This window comes from Anabrus simplex, chromosome 7 (assembly GCF_040414725.1).
Source record: "Anabrus simplex isolate iqAnaSimp1 chromosome 7, ASM4041472v1, whole genome shotgun sequence".
In the NCBI taxonomy this organism is placed as follows: Eukaryota; Metazoa; Arthropoda; class Insecta; order Orthoptera; family Tettigoniidae; genus Anabrus; species Anabrus simplex.
In genome coordinates, this window is record NC_090271.1 from 339,537,360 (window position 1) to 339,565,127 (window position 27,768).

At 38.3% G+C, this 27,768-nt stretch overlaps 1 protein-coding gene across 1 annotated transcript in view; it reads right to left on the bottom strand.

Annotated features, from left to right (window-relative positions):
* Positions 1-27,768, bottom strand: part of Patronin (calmodulin-regulated spectrin-associated protein patronin) — a 760,252-nt gene that overhangs the window by 292,457 nt on the left and 440,027 nt on the right. The window contains exons 11-12 of the mRNA XM_067151814.2: positions 23,594-23,695; positions 1,042-1,169 (exon numbers count right to left, since the gene is read on the bottom strand). Coding sequence (XP_067007915.2) covers positions 1,042-1,169; positions 23,594-23,695 — 230 coding nt within the window. The remainder of the gene's footprint in view (positions 1-1,041; positions 1,170-23,593; positions 23,696-27,768) is intronic.

Below are 27,768 nucleotides of genomic sequence, written 5' to 3' on the forward strand. Positions count from 1 at the left end.
AACATACCACAAAACTTGTATCGCACTTCTGTGACACCGCGTTATTGAGCTAGCAGGTTACAAACCTTGATTCTGCACTCAACCCTTTTCCGTTGTTATCCTGGATTTTCCTACAAGGCTTTGTTATCGCAGCAGGCAATCGTTTCCAGTTATTAAAGACATTCAAATGTGTCTGCAATCATCGCACAGAGAAGTAGCTGTGGCAGTTAGAGGTAGGTTGAACAAAATGATCCATTCAAATCCTGATTTTGAATTCGTCAAGCTTATATATAAGGCGTATTGTGGTGAAAATTCAAAAGACGAACAATTTGACCTCACTTTGACCCAAATGTTCTCACTTAAGTATGCACCTGTCACTTCTTGTGACGTAGAAAAATCTTTTTCTGTGCTTAAGAATGTGCTGACAGATAAACGGATGAGCTTAAATCGAAACAATATGGAGAAATTTGTTGTTGTACAATGTTTCAAAAGGGACTGAATTTTGGTAGTGCATATTTTCCAGTTTACTGTGCATGTTTTGCCATATTATAGTGCAAGAATGCATGCATATTTTGAGATTTGATAGTGCATGGAAATCCAGGCTCTAATTATCACTTCTTTTTTTTTTTAAACGATCAAATACTTCCCAGTCAATTCAAGCTTCCACAAGGACAAAATTTTACTAAAAAATTAAATAATCAAACACATCTAAATACATCTAAAACTCCACAATAGGTCATAAAATCACAATCAACATCTCAAAATGGAATTCTATAAACATTCACTTCACAAATTAGTAAGTGGTAATACAAATCTTAAAGGTAAACTTTCAAAAACTATCCAGGCAATGCTGGGTAGTACAGCTAGTGATACAATAACAGAAGGATAATGTACTGAGAGTTAGATTTCCCCACATATTAGAGTAGCTTACACATTCCTGAAATGTTTTTCCTTGCAAAGTGAAATCTCTTATTACTCTGATATCTTGGAGTGACGTTATTCAAAGGATATCAAACGTATTACCTTACTTAAAACAGAATAAGCACAACTAATGCAACATACTGGGCAAGAGACTGCTGGTATTGATCCAAATCCATGTTTTCAATGTCAGGAGTCCTTCGTTCCTCGATGAAAGGCATGTTGTTGTCCAACCACTTCTGTTCCACAGAGCTTACATCTTCACTAATTTCCTGAATATAGAACATCCAATGGATTAGCCATAACTTCATCCAAAACAAGGCTAAATTTATTAATATATATCACAACATAAGGTCGAGTTAACAGAAAGGATCACACAAGTGAAAAAGCCATATACGGAACGACAGTAATACACTTTAATATAAACACAATGGCAAGTTGTCAGGGTGAGTCTCTCCTCTATGCCAAAATCTAAGGTGGTGATTTGGGAGATAACAAAGCCAAGATGTTTAGTCCAACTCACTACCCTTTTTGTACGTTGCTAAGGTAGCAACTCAGCAACCAGGCCTGTCAGTTCGTAGTAACACTAGTAAGATATGCAGTTAAAGCGTAAGTATGAACAGTAGGTGTGCACCCAACCTTATCATACTTTTAACTGCAGGCAGACGTTGACGAGTGTGCCTCGTGCAACAGAGTCTAAGCAGAGCCACGCGAGAAATGTCACAGCAGTTACTCAAAGTGAACTTTCATCAGCACGCTAGGGACAACGCAATACCATGTGCATTCTCCTCGAACTTTGATAAACTTTAAGTAACAAACAGTAACAATCTGGACCATGTCCTCATCGGTGTTATCAACGACACTATTGCAGTTAAAATAGTATCTCTTACTGCTACACGTATCTGGAAAAACAGAATTGTACCTTCCATTTTCAAAAAGGCCAGGGCTTTTCTAATTCTTAAACACAGATATACACTCAGTATCAAGAACTGGAGACCTATCATAATTTGTCCAGTGATAAGAAGGATAATTGAAAGAGTCCTTGACAGGCGTCTTTGTGAACAATCCATGTCAATGTTGCCATATTCTACTCACTTATCCATGAAGCCAAAAAACTAACATGCCAATATGACTGCTATATTCTCAGATATACAGAAAGATCTTTGACACTGGTCAGATCAGATATTAAAGGCGTTAACAATACCAACCGAACTCACAAGTTTTACCATGAATCTGCAACCAGGAAATACACAAATTCAGATGCAGGGAAGGAAAAAACAATCTCTCTTGATAACTAAGGGAGTTATGCAAGTTTCTGTCTCTATCACCAGCCCTGTTTCATCTTGCCAACAATCATATGCTGGATGACCTCAGTGAAACATCAATATCAAACAAATGTGGCTTTCAACTGAGCCCAGACCATCAAGCTCTAAAAGTATTGTTGATGTAGTTATTACCAGAAAAGATCAATAATAATAATAATAATAATAATAATAATAATAATAATAATAATGAAATGAAATGGCGTATGGCTATCAGTGCCGGGAGTGCCCGAGGACAAGTTTGGCTCACCAGGTGCAGATCTTTTGATTCGACGCCCGTAGGCGTCCTGCACGTCGTGACGAAGATGACACACACCCAGGCCCCGTGTCAGCAAAATTAACCAATGATGGTTAAAATTCCTGACGCTGCCAGGAATCGAACCCGGGGCCCCTCTGACCAAAGGCCAGCACGCTATCCATTTAGCCGTGGAGCCGGACAATAATAATAATAATAATAATAATAATAATAATAATAATAATAATAATAATGTGGCTATACGTCCCACCAACTACTTTTACGGTTTTCGGAGATGCCAAGGTGCTGGAATTTTGTCCTTCAGGAGTTCTTTTATGCGCCTGTGAATCTGCTGACACAGGACTAACAAATCTGAGCACCTTTAAATACCACCGGACTGAGCCAGGACTGAACCTGTCAACTTGGGCTCAGAAATCCAGCACTTAAATCATCTGAGCCATTCAGCCCGGCTGTAAAAATGGAGTCAGCTTAATTACTTGCTCATGCCGTGACATATCAGTTCCTAGAAATTGCTCTTAACACCAATAATGACAAATGTAAAGGAATAGTTATCAAACGTGGTCACCTATCAAATGAAAAGCTATTCATGGAAGATGAAAGATACCCTAGAAGAAAAAGTGCAGCGATTTACTGAAATAATATCACTATTATACGTATAAAGTTTCACTTGATACAAATACAAACCCAACGGTTAAGGGCGGAGGAGTTCTCCCTTAGGAGGCTTGGTGAAGCTTCTGTGTAGGAAATGACACACAAATTCACCAAAACGCTGCTGCCCTGCAGAAGTGGCAGGGGACTGCTGAAGGCTAAGGGAGATTACCACTAGCAAGTCAGCTGAAGAGAGTTGATGAGTTTGTTGCTTTCAAAACCAAAACAAGCCTCGAATGTAAAAGTATTAAAATTACCGGACATGCTCAATTTGCCATGCAATTCAACAACCTGAAGCTCATCAGAGATGCAGGAAGAGACCGACATTACACAGAAAGAAACAACTCTGAACTAGATCCTCAATATCCCCACCCTTACTGATAAACGCGAAGAAATTGTAGACCTCGTGGACAGACGCACACTCCGGATTTTAGGGTTGGGCGAGATGAAATGGAAAGATTCAGGAAACAAAAAACTGTACTGGAGTGGGAACCCTAATGGAGCTAGAAATGGAGTTGCTTTCGTTCTCCACAAAGATGTTGATGCGCTGGCAGACATCACTTATAAGAGTGACAGAATCATTAAAATAAAACTGCATGTTGGCCAGGTATTCCATACTTTTCTCCAAGTATATACCCCACAGTCAGGCAGAGAAAAAAGATCAGTTCCTTGTAGATCTAGAGGACCAAATAAAGGAAGACATCATCACAATTATGGGAGACCTGAATGCCCAAGTTGGGACAGATAGGCAAGACTGTGAAGACATCATAGGCCCTCATGGCTATGGTGGTAGAAACCAGGAGGGAGAAAACCTGATAGAGCGCGGAATAACCTGAGCATACAAAACTCTTGGTTTCAGAAGAGAGATAGCCATAAAATCACACACTACAGTTGAGATGGGAAGCAGAGGACAGTGATAGACTATATAATAACTGATGTGCTAGCCAGTTCATCACTGATGTTAAGGTTATTCCAAGTGAAAGTCTCAATGGTGGCTTTTGTAAAAATGTAAGCCAAAGGTAAAGGTTTCCACCTATTCAATACTATTTATTGTAACATTTAAAAAGTTACATATATTGGATGAAACTAATTTTGGTCTTGCTAGAGTCAAAATCAATAAAGTTAAGGCAAGACATGAATTATAGATAAAACAAGCATGATACCCGTGCTTCGCAACGGTTTTAAACTGAAAGTTATTATTCAAAGTTTTACATTTTGGAGAGTCCACTGTCAGTTGAGCCTGTAAAATAAGCCCTCAGTTTGTATGTCAAAAGACTTTGGGAGAATGATTATTTTCTGATCTAACATTCACTTGAACCCCCATACAGAAGAATTTGAATGTTTTAAACCCTATCTTATTTAACATCTAGGATGTAAAAGCGACCAACCTGTGGAAATTTTATCTTGTAGGTCGAACAGTAATGGAGGCATGAATACTTTCTTTAAGGGGTGGACGTTTTTAAATATTTATAACGTCTAGGATATAAAAGACCTCCCTTCATTAGAAAAAAATTAAGTTTGTGCCTGAAACGGTGTGGAAGAATGGATATTGTGTTTTTGGGAGTCAACTACCAACTAAACCCCTTTGGGTAGAAATATTTTGTAGTATACAATATTTTACACCTAGGACAGAAAAGAAGACCCTTATCATAAAATCACAACTTCGTACCTCAAACGGTTTTGTAGGGATGAAAAATTTCGTTTACGGAGTTAACCTCATTTAACACTTTAAGGGTGGAACATTAAAAAATATTTCCTATTTCACACCTAGGATTTACAATATATACCGCTATTTGGAATTTTGTCTTCGAACGTTAAACCGCTTCGGAGGAAGGAATGAATACATTTTTTTTAAAAAATCTTAACCCCCATTGAACTCTCTAAGCGGTTAAATTTGTTTCAAACCTCCTGTTATTTAACACCTACGATATCATTTGAAATTTAAACTTCATAATTCAAACATTTTCATATAAATGCATATCTTTTTCACCATTCCTCACTTCCCGGTCTAAACCCCCTTAGGGGTGTATTGTTTTAAGCCCAGTTCTTATTTTTTTTCCTCACAAAAATAATTCAACTTCTTTTATACCCCTCTTAAGTTGATCCACCCCCCACCCCCACCATAAAATACGTATGTATTTTTAAAGGAGATTCCAATTACCGATTCTCTCGTTCCTAACATCCTTCGTTTTTGAGATACAAGTTTCCTCAAAGAATTCAACTCATTTTACAATTCATTTATCCCCCCTTAATTGGATTTTGCTAAAGAGTATGTGTTTCTTTGTTTTTTTTTTAAGGAGATTCCAACAAATTTTCATGTCTGTAACATCTTCAGTTTTTGAGATATAAGTATCCTCACAAAAATAATTCAACCCCTTTTTCAGTCTTTTTTATAACTCCCACCACTTAAATGCTTCTCTGAAACAAGGAATGTGTGTTTCTTCATTTTTAAAAGTGATTTTAAAAACCAATTTTCACGTCTGTAATATTTTCCGTTTTTTTCTTTTTTCCTTTATGTCGCACTGACACAGATAGGTCTTATGGCGACGATCAGATAGGAAAGGAAAGGCCTAGGAGTTGGAAGGAATCAGCCCTGGCCTTAATTACGGTAGCTCCAGCATTTGCCTGATGTGAAAATAGGAAACCACGGAAAACCATATTCAGGGCTGCCGACAGTGGGATTCAAACCCACTATCTCCTGGATGCAAGCTCACAGCCGTGCGCCCCTGACCGCACGGCCAACTCGCCCGGTGTGTTACGTTTTAGAGATATACTGTAGATATGCTCATTTTAAATAAATTCACACCCCTTTAACACTTCCCCTTGAGTGGATTTTCAGAAAACAAATTATGCGTGTTACTTCAAAGGAGATACCAAATTCCAATTTTCTCATCTGTAATATCTTCAGTATTTGATATATAAGTATCCTCATAAAAATAATTCAACACTTTCATCACTTCTTTTCATCCACCCAACCCCTTAAGTGGATTTTCCGAAAACAAAAAGTGCGTTTTTCTTCATTTTTAAAGGAGATTCCAAATACATAATGCTCATGTCTGTAACATCTTCAAATTTTGAGATATAAGTAATAAAAAGAATTCAACCCCTTTTTCAGTCCTTTTTACAACCCCCTTAAGTGAATTTTCCAAAAACAAAAAATATGTGTTTCTTTACCTTTAAAGGAGATCGCAAACACCAATTTTCACGTATGTAATATCTTCAGTTTTAGAGATACCAGTATCCTAATAAAAAAATAATTCAACCCCCTTTTCCAGTCATTTTACCCCCCCCCCCCCTAAGCGTATTTTCATAAAACAAAAAATGTTACTTTATTTTAAAAATTATTAATAATACCAATATTCATGTCTGTAATATGTTAAGTTTTTGAGATGTACTCTAGATATGCTCATTTTAAAAATTCACCCCGTTTAACATTTTCCCTTAAGTGAATTTTCAGAAAAATTATGTATGTTCCTTTACTTTTACAGGAGATTCCAAATACCAATTTTCACAGCTGTAAAGTTTTTGAGATGTACTCTAGATATGCTCATTTTAAAATTCATCCCCTTTGTCACTCCTGTTTACCCTCTCTTAAGTAGATTTTCCGAAAACAAAAAATATGCGTTTCTTTATTTCCAAATACATTTTTTTTTTTTTGCTTTACGTCGCACCGACGCAGATAGGTCTTATGGCGACAATGGTATAGGAAAGGCCTAGGACTGGGAAGGAAGCGGCCGTGGCCTTAATTAAGGTACAGCCCCGGCATTTGCCTGGTGTGAAAATGGGAAACCATGGAAAACCATATTCAGGGCTGCCGACAGTGGGGTTCGAACCCACTATGTCTCGATTACTGGATACTGGCCGCACTTAAGCGACAATGCAAATTTTCAAGCCTTTAAACTGTTAAGTTTTTTAGATATAGATACCCTCATTTTAAAAATTCACCCCTGTTTTCACCCCGTTAGCAATAGAATATTCAAAAATCCTCCCTTAGTGAGCACCTACATTGCAATATAAATGTATCCTCAAAATTTCATTTCTTTATGTCCAGTAGTTTTGGCTCTGCGATGATGAATCAGTCAGTCAGTCAGTCAGTCAACCAGGACATGTTATTTTATATATATATATAGAGTTATGAACAAGCATGGTGCAAGACAAGTAGAGATTTGGATGTTAAACAGTCATCACGATCACACGTCTTGTGTAAGTTCTCAGTTTTCTTTTACTTCAAATCTAACAACTAGTTTCATCAAATATATGCAACTCTCTTAAGGTTACAATAAATAGTACTGAACAGGTGGAAACCTTTAGCTTTTATTTTACATTATAATGCTCTTCAATACTGAATAAAATTATATTTATTACCTATGACCAGCTTTTGTTGTGCACACTGGAAACACCCATCTGCAGAATGTCAAATGCAAGAAAATGCCAAAGATAAAGAAGAATACCAAAGAAAGATCTCAGCCAAAATACTAAAACATGAAAAAAAGGAGTAGAAGAAGAGTGGCTGTCATTCAAGAACACCCTGGTTTCAGTAGCCAAATCACTATGTGGAAAGACAAGTGCAACATGCAGGGAGAAAGAAACACCATGGTGGAATGAGAGGGTGAAAACTGCTGTGAAAGAAAGAAATGCAGCAAAGAAGAGGCTAGAAAACGAGAAATGGAAATCGATCCACCAAGAAGATGAACTTCAGTACATGGCACAGGAGTACCGGACCAAGAAACTATTTGTGAAGTGAATGATTAAAGAAGAAAAGGAAAAGCGTTGGGATGAGTTCACTACCAGGCTAACAGAAGACTCTGAAAGTAATAGGAAGTTGCTTTATAAAGTAGTCCACAATAAAAGTCAGCATGGCAATATCCTCACACTGGAAACAGATGATGGGAACCTGGTGAAGACAGATCAAGGCATCAGAGAAGAAATGAAGAACCACTTCAATACTTTATTAAATGGAGAAAGTCTTCAAAATGATATCACTGAAGACTGCAGTTTAAGTGCAAGTGATGGAGCACAACACCAGCTAACATGGCTAGAAGTAGAGTCTCTGCTGAAGAACATGAGAAATGGTAAGTCCCCAGGGTTTGATGACCTCAATGCTGACATGATAAAGGCAGCTGGAGCACAAGGCATACAGTGGTTATACACAGCACTCTCTGTCATCTGGAAAGAAAACAGGATACCAGAGGACTGGATGAAAGTTATCATTATCCCCCCTTCTATAAAAAGGAAGACAGGAAGAAATGCAGAAATTATAAGGGTATCACTCTACTTTCTGCCTCGCTTTAACTTCTGGAGAAGATAACTGAAAGAAGAATTAGGAATATAGTTGAACCGTTATTGGAGGAGGAGCAACATGGGTTCAGGAAGAGCCGAAGCACTACAGACCTGACATTTGCCATCAGAATGCGAAGAGAGAAGCACTGGGAATACGCTAAAAACTTAGTGATGGTTTTTAAAAACACAGTAAACCAACAAATATTTAAATAGGACTCAGAAAGCTTCTCAATTTTATTTTCAAGTGAGAAATCTACTCTGGGATGATAAAATATCCCAGAAAGCAAAATGGACGATCTTTTACACCTACTTCATTTCAATTCTCACATATGGTCTCGAAACATGTACCCTACATAACAAGGCAAATAGTAAAATCCAGTCAACGGAAATGAAATTCATCCAAACAATGAAGCAAAAGAGCAGGAAGGACGCTGGCATCAAAATACCTGTTACCGAGTATTTAGGAAGACTCAGGCTACAATGGCTTGGACACGGTATGAGGATGAACAGAACGAGCACAGCAAGGAATTACTCTGAAGGAAGTGAAAGGGGAGAGGCCAGTTGGAAGACCAAGTAATAGGTGGATAGACACAGTGAAATCGGAGGACAGCAAGAGGAATGCCAAGTAGGACGACATAGTGGAACAGAAACTATACTTTGACAGGAAGAAGTAGCGAGTGCTTGTACACCACATCCGGGAAACTGCAGCTGGAAAATTTTGATGATGACAAATACATTATGATAACATGTCAAAATATATCTACAATAATTTACCATCAATCTGCGAAGCCGTATCACTGTTTTACAATTGATGTACAATAGCTCGCCACATCAACAACCTCACTCACTGATCACAACTGTCCTCTACTTCTTTCAACATCGAAAAGTCCTTGGTGAGTACCTGTTCTAGAATTATCATGAAACTGTTTGTCACTAAGGTACATAACACGCAGAATAACACAGAACATGTCCATCGTATATACATTAACACACACCAGCAACTGAACAACTTGTAAAATATGAAAGGTTATTTACAGTGATAAACATGATGTACCCTTAACTTCCCTCGAGTTAATCTACATATAACCAGAAGTTTCCTGAATGACTCTTGTACCAGGCGGTACACCTCTATGCCACTCATTCAAATATTGCGCCAATTTAAACTTCTCTACAGGAGGAGTTTGGAACCTTGAAAACTGAACTAATTCTACTATTTCTTAAAAGATGTCACTACTGTAAATTTGGTAATCTTGTAGTGTTCTGAACTGTGTCTATTTTGATTTGTGTTTGTTTATTCCATATCAAGAAGTGTGGACATTCTCTTCTAGATGTCTCTACAGAGAAAAAACTAGGATTACGCACTCTGTTGCAAAGGAATGAACCTTCTTGAAGAAGTTTTGTGTTCATAAGTTTTTGACCTTACTAAATTTTGTTCTGTGGTTTGTGGGTTGGCAACATTAATAATTTCTATCCGCTTGTTTTGAATTTAGCCAATCCCGAATATCTCTAATTAATTTTTGACCAATAACGTATGTCCTCTCCGATATGGAGATGTTGCTTTAAGCTATCCAATAAAGTTGAGGGGGGGGGGGGGTGTGTGTGTGTACTCATTCTTGAAAGGTCTCGCATGTTCCACGAGGGTATATAAACTGCTGATTTTCTTGTCTCGGGGCCACTTCATCGACATCTTGCTTAGTGTGTGATTAGGTAGCAGGGGGCGGGAAGCGCCTCTTTCGTCGGGCAGCAGTTCATCCACAAGGTAATGGCCATTTAATAACTTTATTTCTTGCTAGCTCAGCAGTTTAACCCTCGGGGCAGGTTCGAAACTTTTCTCAGGTAACCTATCTTTAAAATGTAATAGACATTTGGTAAAAATTCCGTCTCTTTAACTACAAATTGGGATAGAGAGTGCCTAACCCTCTCGAGCTCCCACTCATATTGTTTTGAGGTGACTACGTTTTCATAACCGTTTTTCTTCTCTTCGTAATGTAATAAAGTTTTCTTATCGTATCACCTCCTTAGTATGGGATTAGCCCTTGCGTAAGCGGCCTAGTGCCAAGTAGGTTTTAAAAGTGTATTAGGAGTGCAAGCTTCGCCTCCATTCTATTTTGTATTATGGGCCAGTAACTTAACCTGATGTTTTATATTCCTCATGTAAAGGCCCTGTAGGTTGGGTATCAAATAGCCTTGTTTCTTGGCGTGCCTTAAGGGCAGATAGAAATGAAGTTTGTTGTAGCCTTTGATAGGCTTGTCAAATTGAGAGCGGGTCTGCTCTTTTTCTTAACACTGTAATTAGGAGCAAGTGCTCCTTGTACTTAGGGGTTTTATGCCCTTCAGCAATGGTAGTTGTGAGCTGAGAGCTCAGGAATTAAACTTGGGGCTTGAAGCCCAGATTTTGGTAATAACCCCCGAAATCTTGTAATTTCTTTGTACCTGATTTTGGCTTGATGCTGACTTGTTATTTGTTGAGTTTTGAAAGTCTATATGAAAACTGTTAAACCTTGTTGTCTGTTAAAAATATAACCTTTGTCAAAATTTTAAATTAACTTTAATTCTGTAGTTGAGACCTATTCCAGACAGCACCTTCTTTCACCTCTGCAAATCCACAAAACATCGTAACAACTCTGAAGACATGAAATATTATTTACAAGCAATAAAATTAACCTATAATTATGGCCTATATACACATTATTAAATCAAAATACATAACATAACCTATAATACATGAAAAAATAGTTTTCAGTTATGCACACACACACATAACCTGACCTGTATCATCATGTCTGAAGAGGGGAGGATCTGTTCTCTAATGTAATAGCTTTCCGGTCCGTTGAGGTCTTAAGAAAGCTAAAAAAAACCACCACGTTTCACAAACCTCCACTTCAGTACCACAGCCAAACTTATAAATTATGGTTAGAGGAGCACCTTCGCATGGGCGTTCCAAATTACATTATATACGCTGAAATGAAATTTGAAGGTCTGGGTTTATTCTGGACATCATGGGAAATTTCCTGAAACATATTAATGCGTACAAAATTTTGCACTTCTCGAATAATGTCTTTTTACACTCTTTAAGAAACTTTTGCCAAGAAATCAACATGAGCCTAGTTACACTGAATATACCAGAAAATGAGACAAAAGACACGGTTTTGTGGATACGAGGAAATTTGACTTCAATTAAGAAGAAGAGCTTTCGCAAAACGGACCAAGAAGAATCATAAAGGCAAAGATATAGTCCTCTTCAAACAGTGAATACATGGATTCATAACCATAAAGGTTTGCCTTACAATGAACTGCATGAGGCAATAAAAATGAATGCCAATGTCTTTGCCGTGTGTAGTGTACCTAGCAGATCCCAGGGCAACACTCCTCGTTGGCGTTCCCACAGTGAGTTCAAAACTCTCATCACATGTCCCGAGAGCCCTTCTGTATGGTGATTTACTACACCTCATGCCATCATGCAGCTAATGCCTCGAGAGGACAAGGTTCTATGCAGAAGTACAATGTCTCTTCAACAATGGCAGCAACCAATGCTCAGACATTATTGCTTTTAAGCCATCCCATTCAGAAGGCTTTATCATTAACCTAACAGATTTGAAACAAATAAAACCAACCAGAAGAAGTCATAGAGAAAAAAAAAGAAAAATTTATGAAGTAATGGTGAACTATGACAAGCAAAAGTACAACCTCGCACCCTTCTTGGTAATCAGATTTATGTTACATGACTGAGAATCAAATCTCAATTATTTGTCAACTTTTGCAATACCTTTAAGCTGAAATCTACAACATCGCCATTACTACATTCAAGAATTCCATCATGATATTCCAGAACTGTAACTGCACATCTCTAGTAATTACATTACCTCTTCTTATGTAACTTTGTACCATGTCATGTAGGCCTAATGTGTTCTCTTGTAGTTATTCTTCTTAAGATACCGTACCTACTCTTTGTCCATGGGCTGCAACTGTTGCCAGAAGATTTTACAATAAAAATAATAAACAGCATATGTTCTTAACACTAAGCGCCAACGTCCTTTTGAAAGCCCATTTGATTTTCATCTGAACAAATGCCAACGTCCTTTCAAAAGCACGTTCAGTATTTATTTTTTATTATTAAAAGTAGCAGTCATTTCCTTTCAGAATTTCCCAATATAGTTAGTTAAAGACACTATTTTTGCAATAAACAGCCAAGGCCAATGTTTCAGTGTATCAGTCCAACCAGCAGGCGTATTTATTGGTGCGGCAACAACACTCTCTGTCTACCTTGTCTGCTCTGTGTTTAGTTGCTCTTGATATTTTACTTGTTCATTTATTGTTGTGAAAATGATTACTGTCTTGTGTTTGAGAGGGCTTGGAAAATTTACTGAGTAGTAGTAGTGTATTATATAAGTGTTATTTAAAATAAGTCTGTACCGTATTCTGTAAGTATTGACATATAAACCAAACGAGTGTAATTGGACTTGTATTTTAGGCTCATTTGGATATGTAAATTAATTATTTTTGCTACATATTCATTTTAGGTACAAAATGAATGAAATTTCCAATATAGCTTCATAATAGGTTGAACTATTCAATAAATATGTCTGTGATGTATTAAAAAATATGTTCTAACTGAATTTTATTGCTAAACTTTTGGTGTATTTTATTTTTAAATAATATTTTTGGGTTTTGGCTGCCAAATGTTAACCAATGGTCACAAATGAACTGAGTAAGGCTTCATTTTTATAGGTAACCTAGTAAAAAAATAACCAAAAATGTCAAGTTTCTACCTACAATAACAACGGAACAGTGTGGTCAAACTAAAGTTTGCACAAAAAAAACGGAAACTGGCCTTGGCGCTCAGTGGTAGGAAAACCGCAATAGCACACGGCGCTCAAAGGGTTAACTGATAAAAGCGTACTCGGTTCGCCAGGAAGGACGTGGGATCAATTCCCCATCAGGATTTCTTTTCTGTTGCAGTGTAAGCCATTTCTTTTTGGTTTTGATTTAGTTAATCTATAACTGTGAGGTGTTTCAGTCTGTAGAAACTAATTAAAGATAAATAAAATTAGAAAATTCCAGAATAGGAAAACATTTAATGACAGATTATACCCGAGAAAGGCATAATTTATTAAAAAACAGGACATGATTAATTCATGAAAAAAACATAAAATTCTATGAAACTGCACTCTTAATTCTTACCAATATTACTAATTTTTTAACTGTTATTTTTTATTTTTTTAATTAATTTTATTATTATAGATTGTATTGCCTGGCCAGTTTAGACCACAAGAGTACTGGAGTAGATAGTACAGCCAGCGCCTCTACGCTGAACGACTCCCCAAAGGGGCCAATGGCGTCTGGTGGATGAGCTCATATGGTGGAGAAAACGCCACTGAAATCCATTATGCAGTGTCTGTACTCCATGTTACAGGCACCCTAGTATGTCACCTTTCTGAATAACATTCAGAAAATACGAGGATTTGTCCTCTTCTCACTCAAGGTGACACCTTAGACACTTGACCATGAAAGAACTGCAACCATAAAGTGCAGAAAAGGCAGCATTCGAATTTGGCGGGCTGTCATTCAGAAGATTACAAGAGACTGGAGCGTCTGAAACCCCAAAATCCAAGGCACACACGAAAACAACAAAAAATTGAACTTAAATCTTTTTCTTCTTGCCGCACATTGTGGAACTTCTTGGGGCAAACTAAAAAATGAAAGATAATTACTGACATCTTGAACAAACACAAAATTCTAATCGTGACACCTCAAGAAATTAGGAACAGTGATCAAGGCCGTATGGAATTACGATACCAAATTTATAAACGAATCCCAGGAAAATGTATCATGAAAAATTACCCACAATTTGGTAATGGATTTCTAATAAATCTCAAAATCATAGACTCAATGACAGAATTTAAATCTCAATCCCCCATACTTACAACCCCAATTGTGAAATCTGCAAATAGGACCTACTCACTTATTAACGCATACGCCCCCGCAAATAAAAAAAAAAAAAAAAAAACACACACTTCAAAGAACAGAGAGAAAAAAAACAGAAAAATTCTCAGATCTCTAGGATCAAACATTAACACTATAACAGCTGAAAATCTCACATTCCTATAACAGTGGTAAGGGGTGATTTTGACACTTCATAAGAAATGCTTGGAAACGTTCAAAATAGAACACAAAAAGAGATGTATTTTCTTCTATGTTTCCACAAATTTATTTAACACTCAAAGACCTGACATTAGTGTAGGGACCTTTTATATTACTCATGACTAGGACCTGGATTCATCGTCATCATCACCATCGTTAACCAACTCCAGTTTCCCAGGTGTGGTATACGAGCCCCTTCCATTCTGTTCTGTCCATGAACCATTTTCGTTCACAATCCGCTCCCAATCCTGACCTCTCTCCTCTACATCCTTCTTCATTTTTCTCTCGGTCTGCCCACTGGTCTCTTTCCCCTGATTTCTCTTTCATACTTCTTTCTTGCAAACCTGTTGGCACTCTTTTCACATGACCAAACCACTTCAGTCTTGCCTTTTGGATCTTCTGGAGTAAGGAGTCTTCTAGTCCTACATCTTCTCTGACTCCTCCTGGTCTTCTAGATCATTGTGTGTAGGAACTTCATTTCTGCTGCTTGAAGTTTTGAGTTGTCCTTTCTTGTTAATGTAGCAGTTTCCAGGCTGTATGTGAGGACAGGAGTGTAGTATGATGTATACAGTGTCATGTTTATCCCATAGTAGCTGTCTTACTTGGAGGTAAAAATGTATTGCTTTGCTGATTCAACTGTTTACTTCATATTTAGCTAAGTTATCCTTGGACATTACAACACCCAAGTATTTAAATTCTGTGGCACTGTCCAGCTTACTGCCATTTAGCATGATTTCTGGCTGATTGTTACCCTTCTGTACCTTCAACACCACCGTTTTAGCCTTGTTGATGTTTAATCCTATCTCTCAAACTCCTGACTCCACCTCTGCAGTCTCTCTTCCACATCTTTCTCTGAGTTACCCCAAATTACCACATCATTTGCAAATGCAAATGCTTTCAAGTCTTGTTGCCCCTTTTCTTTTAGCACCTTTAATATGGTATCCATTAAAATGATAAATAATAGGGGCGACAAAGCACTACCTTGTTGTACTCCCCTTTTTGTCTCAAACCAGTCTGACAGTCCAGAACCGACTTGTACACAGCTTCTGGTTTTCTCGTAAAGCACCTTAACTTTTGAAATTAGACTGTCTCGAACTTTGAACTTTCTCAGGCACTCCCAAATAAGCTCCCTTGGTATGCTGTCATAGGCCGTTTCGATGTCAAGGAACAGTAGATATAGAGGCTTCTCTTTTTCCCAATGTTTTTCCATCAGCATCCTGACAGCAAATATAAGATCTGTTGTTGATCTTCCAGGCCTAAAGTCATATTGTTCCTCTTCTAAAAGTGGTTCTACAATTTCTCGCAGTCTATTCTCTATAATTTTTTCCAGAATTTTTAGTCCATGAGAGAGTAGTGATGCCACGGTAGTTGGTACATTTCCGTCTGTTGCCTTTCTTGAATATGCGTACAATTATACCTTTCTTCCAGTCTTCTGAGATGGTATTTTTCTGCCATACTACATTTAGGAGTCTATATAGCCATTGGATCACTGGGGTTCCTCCTGCTCTTAACATGTCCACACTTAACTCATCTATTCCTGCAGCTTTCCCTTTCTTCATACTTTTAAGGCCATGTGATTGGTGGCTCCATATTTTTACTGGGTTTTTCACTTTTTTCAGATTCTTCTCTGTTTTGAATTACATTTGATGCCTCTCCATTCAGGAGCTTGTCAAAGGAGGTCTTGAATCCTCTCCTGATTCCATCTACCTCTCGTACTACTGATCCACTGCCCTGCTCTATTACCTTGATGTCTTCTAGGTTATTTCGCTTGTTTTTAATTACTCTGTAAAGAAGTTTCTAGTTTTCTCTGCTGTCCTCTTCCAACTTTTCCACAAACTTATTCCATTTTTCCTCTTTCTCTTCTCTTACTATCCTCTTAGCTGTAAGTTTTTTTTTCCCTGTCGAGTTCCTGTAGTTTAGTCATTTCTTGGCCACCTGGATCTTGTGCATCTCTTTGCTTTTCTTTGTCTAGCATCTTTTTTTACCCAATTTCTCTCTTTTATAGCCAATCTGACTGTCATTCCGCCAAGGTGTCTCGTTTTCTTTCATGGTCAACCCTGTTACTCCACACAGGTCTTTAGCTTCACCCTCCAAAGTATCTTTAAAAATTTTCCATTCATTTCCCCTTTGGTAAGTGCCTTCGTATCCTTATTTTATATTCTTCCTTCAGCTTGGCTTCTTCTAATTTCCAAGTCTTCACTTTAAGTTTTCTTTTTCTTTTCTTCGGGGTTGTGTTAGCCACATGATTTAGGTCTGCAATCAATAATCTATGATCACTGTCCGTACTCTCACTGGGGATAACTTTGACATCAGTTACATATTTCCCTCCTTCTTTGTTAGTGATGATATAGCCGATGAGACACTTATGTTTTCCATCCCAGCTATATCTTGTTATCTTGTGGCTGTCTTGTTTTTGGAAGAAGGTATTTTTGATGATCAATCCATTTCTTCTGCACAAATCAAGCAGTTGTTCGCCTTCTGCATTTCTGTTCCCAAACCCATGTAGCCCAATGATTTCCCAATAACGAAGTCTGTCTGTCTGTCCCAACTTGTGCATTTAAGTTCCCAATGATGATGACATGGATTCATATGCACTAAAAACTCCAAAAATATGCATGCACAAGAGCACTAAAAATGTTGAAAATATGAGCAAAAAAAAGGACTAAAAATAAAACAAAATACACTTGCCAAATGCATTTTTTTAAAATTTCAACTCAGTGTTAAACTGATAAACATGTTTCATTCCTTGCAAATGATGCATAGCAGTAGGTTATCTAAAGTTTTTTCAGAGTTTTCAGGGATTAATGACTTTCTGTTGTCGCACAGAATTAATTTATACGCTGAAAATGATTGTTCTACGTCGACGGACGAAACTGGGCAATACCTGTACACTGACACTGACTGCTCGGAATATTCTTCTGGCAAAGACTGCCTCATTCCACTTAGGTAGTTCCTTATGGATTGAATCTTCTTCAGTCCTGGGTTTGAGTCCAACACCGCACTGAGTTTCCTTTTAACTTTTTCTACAGTACCATTTAAAGAACTAACGGGTGTTTTGAATTAAATGAAGGAATTCGTGTAGGGGTACATCGCGAGTTTCTAGGCCCTTAATCGCCTTCGAAAGTGACGAATCATGCACATGGACGAAACTGATATATTTATATACAGTTTCAGATTCACACGTGCACTTTGCTTCACAAATACACACCGTATAACTATTATCAATACTTTTAACTACACCTTTCACTTGATTAAAATTCTCCTGGTAGAATGATACTGCAGATAACCAAGTTCCCCATCTTGTTAGAACAGGTTCTGGCAGAAGAGAATCCTGAGGTAGAGCTGGTGCTTTTAGGAACAGTTTTTTTCCCACTTGAAATTGCTTTGTTGACAGATGGAAAGAGAGTATGTATCTTTCTGCAATACGATGCCAACCATGGGGCAAACATGTGACATTGATGCGATTTGGAAAAAATACTTGAAGAGACTGACCAGCTTTCATCATATACGAAGCTGCATCTGTGACTAAAAGGTGCACTTTGTAACAGTCACTCTCCAATTCACCAGGCCACAGAAGTCGCAGGGAATCGTTAACAAATCTTGCAACTGTCGCGTGATTGGATTTTTCTAGCACTTTGCACAAAAGTAAATGAAGTTTGCCAGGTTCTTCTGGACATAAGTTACCCACTATGAAGTTCGCAATGTATCGACCATATGAATCGTTGTTTCATCTACCGATATCCAGACACAGTTCTCTCCTATATCAGATCGTATCGAATCCACGACAGAACTGTGCATTTAAAGTAAATAGTTCTTCCTAGGGGTAGAATCATCTGGTATTCTTTGATTAGCACAATACGAGCGTTGATGTGGATTATTCAACCTCCATACAAACGTTTTACAAATATCAGCAAAAAATCTAACTTCACACCATGTTTCCATGTCGGTTAAAAGTAGTGTTGCATATTCTTATTCTGTTCTTTTGATCTGAGATGTGAAGTTGTTTTCGAATGCTGCTCAGTTTGAAATTTTTTATCGCATGTTACACTCTTGTTGCACACTACATCACCGTCACTTGTATAGTCACTATTGCCTGATATCCACAGTTTAATTAAAAAAGACCTAGAGCTCTTATCTTTACATCTTAATTTTGTGAAAACACTGCAATAGACGAAGAGCAAGTTAACAGATGAACACACTTGTTTAAGCAAACCTTGGGAGGCTACTGTAAGGACAAATGAATGTCAGAAAGAAGGAAACAGCTGTTGTGAAAAGGATCATTATCCATATACCTCCTTGTATTGCGACACTGAAAGCATTTTCCTTGATCAGGGAAGTCTTCTCGTGTTGCCAAGGGATATACAATCTATAGAGTTCATTAGATTTTCATTTCATTCAGAAATCTAGATAATCTATCACACACAACAGAAAAATATATCTGTATATACACTAACGTTCAAAATATGCATTTGCACATGTGCGTATGCACTTTTAAATAATCCGGGCCCTACTCATGACATATGAATAATAATTAACATCTGCACCATGTTTCTGTTTCTCCAAGTAATTCTCACAAAATTAACCAATTGAACACCTTTTCTTAGTCAGTCGTCCACACTGCAACAATTATACATTTTCAGAAATATTGAAAGAAAATTAAGAACACCCTAAGCACACTTTGTACACATTTTCTGCACACAGCTTCGAAAGACTTACTGCAGGCATCACTAGATTTGGTGCCTTTACACAGATCAACTTGGCAATACTTCTACTTTTTAGACGGACGCAGTCCTACACAGTCTCCTCTGCTTGTTGCTGTTGTTGCAGCCGCTCTTGCTCGTCCCACCTTGTTATTTCACTTGCCAGCTGGAGGATGAACTACTTCCACCTTATCTTCCTACCTGTTACTTGCTTGTAAATGACCCATGCATTGAAACCTGATAGGTCTAGGATATTGTAAAAGACATGCATTGGCCACTTCCTCCTGAATGCAGCCTTAGTGGTACATTTAAGAGATATTTGGTCGACCACATATACGCCGTGTTTCATGCCGTTGTAGAACGTTAGTTTCCGGCTTCCTTCATTCTCTGCTCAATGTTACTTGAGCATGCCGTGTGCTGAGGAGGACGAGGAGGAGGAGGACGACTACCACCACCACCACCACCACCACCACCACCACCACCACCACCACCACCACCACCTCTGTCATGTTTCCCCCCTGGTTTAGAAATGGCTCCACGAGGCAAAGTACGGATATCCTTATGAACAAGCACTTGTGGTGTCCTTAAATTAGTTGTGCGATTGATAAAATGTTGTGTTCCATTTCACTACAGTGTGTATACTGCAGAACCATCTCGAAAAACATGAAGGTTAATCATATGGAATTTTCTGGATAAAATCTTCTATGTCCTAGGTCTATGAGGTGGAAACATTAAAGTGGCTTCTTATGATGTTTGTGAAACCAATCTTTCCTGGTTAGAGCTATCATTTAACCAACGAACTTTTATTATACAACTGACTTGCAAGTCTTTTACTTGTCATAATAGTTTTTAATGAGTCAAGGTTTTAATTATAGATTTAATGGGTTTTCATACCAAACATTTTAAGACATGTCATGAATTTTAAGGTTGCCTATTTTCCGAAAACAGCTGGAGATTACGCAAGTACGCGTTGAAACTAGTCCTGTGAAATTTAATATGTTGTAATTGAATAACAGCATTAAAATTGTATTGAATAGGTGGAAATATCAAGTTCATTTATTATAATTCTTGGTTCAATACGGAAAAATGAAATTTCTTACGTTAACAAATCGCTATGCCAATGACTCTTTGAATTCAAAGAACGATGACCTGACACCGGAGTCCAGAGTTCATGACTGGAAAAACATGGATACTGATGAACTGTATGTTCATTTTTGATTACAGATGCTTAAGGGTTAGAAACTCCATTTTGATTGGTCCATATTTGTCCCAGTGGCCTCTTTCCACCACATTTTTGGCCTGGTTAACTTGGTGTTTAAATCTGTATCGCTTTGGCATTTTATTCCTTCTCATTTTCCTTTTATTTCCTTATGTCGCTAATCTTAATTGCATCTTCTCTGCTCGCGGAGTAATATTCCATCGTTTATATACAATGTGTTTCACTATTATTTCCTGTTATCTTCTGGTCTGCTGTCGGACCAGCCGGAGAGGTCAAGCTTGTTGTGGTGGCTCCATGTAAGAGCAACATGCCTGGATAGCATGTAACGCCCTGAAGTGTTTTTTCTTACTTTATTACCTGGAGTGTACGTCCGCTGCTTATTCTACCTAATTTTATCTACATGAATTTGTAAGTAATCTACATCCCAACTGATGCCATGCGTTACATTCTACTCATGGGCAAAATGTAAGTCTACTTCAAGATGATATTATTTTCTTTTTCTCCTGGAACTGGATTGCCTCGTCTCAAAATCTTAATTAAATTAGTAGATATTAATCCATCCTACGAACACCTATTCTGATAGATCTTCATTTCAAATGAACTGGGAAATTTTGTAATGTGAAAAGTATTCGGCTTACTGACTGCTCTGTTTAAACCTACTGTGGGAGGAGGAAAACCTTTACGGTGAGATGTTCTTGGCACTAAAGGATATTTCTGTTTTGGATTAAAGGGAGTTAAATATTGTGAAAATTATGTTAAATTTGGAGTGAAATAATTTGATTATGTGAAGTCATCCATTAAAAGGTTTGAGATCGTGAGATTATCTCTGAGGATCGGAATCTATTTCTTTCTTTAAAATTATCTTTTCTGACTTCCTTTTCTTAAAGTAACTTTTTTCTTTTATGCTTTGGTAATGCTTAATCTTGTTGTCATCTCCATAGCAACCATCGCCATGGGAACTATTGTTTTGGTTTATTGAAAAAAGTAAGATTTATTGTTATCGAGAATGAACTTGTGATGAGCGTGCCATTAAGTTGGGAGTTGTTGGCTCTTATTTCTTCACCTTAATTGATTTATGATTTGAATGTGGGAGTTTCCCTGGTGGTTTGAGCTGCATTGCTCTTACATGCTGAATTGATTTGATGTGTGCACGATTAAAGGTGCTTGCTCTGATAATTAAGGATTGATTTCTAACTTTTGGTGGGCGCGCTCCTATCCTTAGTGCTATCTTGTTCTTCCATTTCGAAGCGTGGTGAATTAGAGACCTGTTATATGTCTATCTTTGTGAGCGCCTTCGGTTTTGGATATGCTTTCTGTGCCTATTTTGATCCGGTTCATGGGAGGATCTCGCGGCCCCACCTTAACGTGTTTTCACCTAATGTACAAAATAATTCCTGGAGAAAGGATGCATTTAATTATTAGTATGCAAGTAAATTTTTGGAAGATTTAGGTACTTGCTTTGAGCCCTTCAGGCAGGCAGTAAGTTCATGGACATTTTCTTGACAACTAATTATCTTGTAATTGAATCTTGCTTTAAGTCTACCTATTAAATGATTTGGTTTAATTTAGAGGGTGGCCCTCGACTCTAGGTACACGTTTGTTCTAAATTCAGTATTTAATTACCATTTTAATTAGTTAATCTGATTATGTTTGTGAAGGTGCACCTGATAGATTTCAAGGGGGTTTTGTTTTTTTATCGTATGTAACTTTCTCTCAAGACAGTAATTAAATAATTTAGTTTTTCCTGAAAACTTGCAGTGTTTTTCTTTCATAATTTCTGATATTTCCTGCCGTGCAAATCTTTTGGTTCGATCCGAGTTGCCTCTGGTTTATGAACTATTTGGTGAGTATTTGCTGAAAGCAGTGATCAGGTTTACTGTGTGGTAGGCCTACTGCTTAAATGACTGCCATCATGTTCTTTGGTATTAATATTGCATAATACGATACCTGTATCCCTTTTCTCCATGGGGTCGAGTATGAAGCGAGACGAATCTTCGTAGCAAGATCTTACGACCGCATGCCCTTCCTGACGCCAACCTCATCAGAGGAGTTGACGAGATGAAATGAATATATGATGTAATATAAGAGTGACTAAAACTCCCTTACTTTATATGCAGGCTTAAAAGTCATGTGTTCACCATTTACTCTTTTTAAATTTAGAAATGCGGCTTTCCAACAAAAATAGCCAGTAAAACTCAATACATTCGTAAGTTTGTTAAAGAAGAGTGTTGAATGTTAACATGTACAATTTATACCTCTTTATAGCACAGAAGTCATGAGTTCACTGCACAAAATTTGAGGTTATTGCATACTGGAACCCCCACCCTACATTTTTGGCTGTAAAAAAAAGTCTAATACACGAGTAAATAAAGTATTTCAGCAGTTGTTGCAATAAATAACAAATAAAAAGTAAGACCTATTAACTAAGTTACCTAAAGCATATTTAAAAGTTTCACTAATCAGAATTTATTATATGATTTACCATCTAAATATGTGAGCTAATGAGGAAAGCAACGGGAAACTACCTCACTCCTCATTTCCCTAGTACGCCTCTTCAGTGACGCCTAGGCTATTTATGACAGCTGTTGGCGGAGCTGCAGAGGATCAAACCAGCCTTTGGGCTGAATACCCAACATACAACACTGTCTAATGAGTGTTAATGTCAGAATGTTACCTGTCTCTCAAAGTGGTCATACAAGGAGTAAAATATTGAGAGCAAACAACCTGACATAAAAGCTGAAATTATAACTTGATGGTTACAAGAACAACCGTCACCAGCAGCAGATGTACTCAAAATTGTTATTTCCTTCTCGGTATATGTGATTCCTAGTAGCGGAACTTTATGCCACATAAATGGCATATTTTTTATCTGCAAATTCACTTGTTCTCCCCCACTAAGTACTGCTTCATATTTTTATCTTTGTTGTGAAGTCTCTACAAAGTAAAGAATACTGTTCATAAATAAATATTTCTTATCTACACATTTTAAAATTAAAAATGCCATCATGCACAGCATGCAACATATCAAGCAAACAATAAATGCAGCAAGCATAACAAACATATAATACACAGATTATGATACTTCCAGGGATTCTATTGCAATGATCTAAGTAAATACCCAACATCGTACCTGTAAAGAGAAAGGCCTCTGTGGTTTAGCCACAGTTTCTACTTCTCCATTCGAATCCTTTGCCATGTCCGATTCCGGGGTTTTAATATAGGAATTCTTTCCCTGGAAGACATCTAGTAATTAGAAATCATAAGCACTCATTCACAGCTTGAAATAGCATAAATCTATTTCATACCATGACATTCCAGCTGACGCATGGCATAACTTTGATAGAGGAAACGAATGGCTAATATGCTTGTGTATCATGTGCTTAATTGATCCCTTACTTCAGTAGATCTGCGTAAGATCACATCATTATTCCCCTCTATACCAGAGAAGTGAGCTATTACATTGTTGTAATGTTGCAGTCCACCAGGGTTTCTCAATTCAACAGAACAAAAGTCAGTAAGGAATGAAACTATGTCAACAGACAGAAGAACTTACCTCTCAAATGCGTGATATCCTGCCATTGTCATAAGACCTGCCGGAGTCAGTGCAAAAAAGTTCTCTCATCGAAGAAAATCACTCCGTTCACTTTACCAAATGATACTCCACAAAACACACTGATTTATGGAGAGCCAAAGATGTGATATATACATGTTGTGCCGACAACTTTAACGGCAAAGCCCCATCTCTCGCGCGCGCACGCGTGCACAGCTTTGCTTCCAGTTTCCCAAAGAACTGATGATGAAATCTTTGTACTTGGATATCAAGTGCTAGCATTAGTTCTAGTTGGTACGGTCTAAAGGGAAGTACACGCCAGACACTGGCACACAAGTATAAAAGATGAGTTTTCCACTTAATCAAAAAAAGAAAAAGGTATTGATTAGGTGGAAAACTCATCCTTCATACTTGTGTGATTAAATTATCAATACGGACAATGAAGATGATAGATTATAGCCACGGACGCACACAATCACATAAACAGATCTATGATGCTCTCTTATTGGAGGATTAGTGAGCCATTAAAACTGACTGTTCTGTTCTCCTGGAAATGGCACGTATGTACACCGATGACTACTACAACTTCATCACAGCACCTAATATGAAAGAAACTTGCAGATATTTCCTGTCTGTTCTTCTCAGTGTGCTTTAGTTACTGCCCTGCCGATTCTAAAACGCCCCCGAGGGACGTGACTTGTCCCGCATAATAAATGGAATTAAAAACTAGGATTTAGAGCCTGCAGAAACTACAACTATACCACTTGTTACTCAAGCCTCTTTGCTAAATTGATCAGAGAAGAGAAAACAATACAAAATACCTGACCTGTTATTTGCAACTAAAAAAGTCTAGTAACCATTTCTGTTCCCATCATAACTTTATACAAGTGAGGTAATTCATTTTAACATATATTTTCCAATCTCTGCAAATAACCTCAGCCATTGTGGGTGGGGTTAACTTCCAATAAGTAAGCAGGGAAACCTGACCTCTGCAGAGCACATCCCCAGTATGTAGGGCTAGTTGAAATACCCAATACGACCCAAGGACCAACAGGTAGCCAAGTTCCTGGGGGCTTTACAGTACTGGGACACCCGCTCTCCAGGGGTCATAAATATGGAGGGCCCTTGCCCTAGGTTATGGGTAAAGACCTCAACGGCATCTGCGGTGGAGAAGATCTGCTTTGGTACAGTAGAGATGGTGGAAGAGGCAGCCCAGGTACTGGGGATTAATACAAGTACAAAATCGCCCAAAGGTTAAGCAGGCGGAAGAGGAACCAATATAATAACCCTGGTTCCCAGCAGCTGTGCTAGCAGAAGAGGCTATGCCAGACGGTTTGGCTACAAAAGCGCAACTCAAGTTTTGTGGAGTCTGCGGCAGTTTCTTGCAGTTCCGGTGCTTGATCCCGCATGTCTCATGCTATATGTGCCGCGGTGAATGGCTCTGGAATCATAGTGTGGGGACCACTCCCTGGCAAGTTGTAGTCCACCTTAAACAATGTCACGCCAATGACAATTTCACTTGCTAATCAAAAGTCCAATGGCGATGGTATAAGGATGGTGGGAGCTGGTTTTGGGTGAAACTGGGAGCTGTACGTTGTCGATAGATGTGTGATGGTCGCCTTCCTGAGAACTTGTGATTGCTCACGGATCTGGTCCTGCAGCTATCACTGGGCAGGCCTATTTAGGATCACCTCTGCCCACCTCGAAGGGGGAAGGCCCTAGAAAATGTGGGCTAAACATCGGTAGTCACATTCAAACCCGTCTGGGAAACCGCACTCCCGAGGGTCGCCCCAATTCATGCGGTCAAAATTAATGGAAAATTAAGAACACAATTTTAACTGTAGGCCCGTGGAATGTCAGAATGCTACTTGACCTGAAGGACAATAACAGGCCCGAAAGGAGGACAGCTCTTGTTACCCATAAGCCAGCAAGGCTGAACATTGATATCGCTGCTCTGAGCAAAACAAGACTATCAGGTGAAGGACAAATCAGTGAAGCAAGTAGGGGATACACCATCTTTTGGAAAGGAAGGGAGGAAGGAGAAAACTCTATTCACGGTGTTGGTTCTGCGGTCAAGACAAAGTTAGTGTATGAACATCGACTCACACCAATTGCAGTAAATGAAAGGCTTATGACCCTGCGCGAGCCTCTTTCTAAGGATTGTGCCATTACACGTATTTCCCCCTATGCTCTTACACTAAAAGAGTATGGAAAGATATCATGGGAAATCAAGGTGTTGGGAATCGCAATTCAAATGGTCTATTGCTACTCGGCCTGTGTGCTAAACATGAACTGTTTATCATAAATACACAATTCTGACTTCCCAACCGCTTGAAAACTACATGGATGCACCCTTGATCCAAGCACTGGCACCTCACTGACTATGTCATCACCAGGCAACACGACAGAAGAGATATTCTGATTACAAACACTGCTAGAAACATTGATGACTGTTGGACAGACCATAAACTTTTTCTTAATCGACCCAGGATTACTATCCATCAGAAACCACGTGTCCATCTCATGCATCCTTCCAGAAGAAAATCCAACACTGTTAAACTTCAGAATGAGGCTGTTGCCTCTGAATACCTGAATTCAATTTTAAACCACTTGTCACACAACCCAGTCAACAATAATGACACAGACTGTGAATGGATCACACTACAAAAAATCATCAAGCAATCAGCGAATGTACTATTGGCTTTGAGAAACGGAAAGGACAAGACTGGTTTCATGATAATAATGAAGCCACAATCAACATTATCAATGCCAAGCGGGATGCATTTTTATCCTCCATACAAGATCCATCTTCTCAGTTGAAGAGATCATGTTTTCAAGAGCTGAAGCAGAAAAGTCAGACAAAAATTAGGGAAATAAAGAACCACTGGTGGCAACAAAAAGCCAAAGAACTACAAAACTTGTCAGATGCTAGGGACCTGCAAAATTTCTATGCTGGACTCAAAAAAGATTTATGGACCTGTCCGAGCTTCGTTGGGAAATTTGAAAGCTGCTGACACCACCATTCTTACTGACAATCAAGACATTCTGAGATGTTGGAAAGAGCACTTCAATTTACTTTTAAACTGCAGTTCCACTGCTGCTGAAAAATATTTTCAGTATGTCCCACAACATCCTATGCAAACTTGGATGTCAATGCCACCAACCTTTCATGAATATAACAAAGCTCTTCTCAGCCTCAAACCTAGAAAGGCTCCTGGACCAGACAATATTCCTCTAGAACTCATTCTTAAAGGAGGCCTACCTCTCAAACGAGGCTGTTCTCTCTGATCCTAAGAACATAGGAAACCAAATACGTATCTGCCACCATGAAGAATACTATCATAGTCACCATCTTCAAAAAGGGCAATCGAAGTATTTGTGGTAACTGCCGTGGCATATCCCTGCTGTCTATGGTAGGTAAAATATTCGCCAGGATCCAGTTGAGTCGCCTTCAAACTCTTATCTGAAAAGTTACTCTCCGAATTGCAGTGTGGGTTTCCTACATCCAGGAGTACCAATGACATGATCTTCTGCGCAAGACAGTTGCAGGAAAAATGCAGAGAACGACAGAAACCCTTGTTCTTGGTGTTTTATGACCTGGAAAAGGCTTTCGATACTGTGCCTAGAGATGCTATGTGGATGGTGTTAAGACAGTTTGGCTGCCCCGAACATTTTGTTGGACTCGTCCGGGCTCTTCATGATGATATGGTTGTTCAGGTTATCTATCAAAACAACGTGTCAGAAGAATTTCCTAT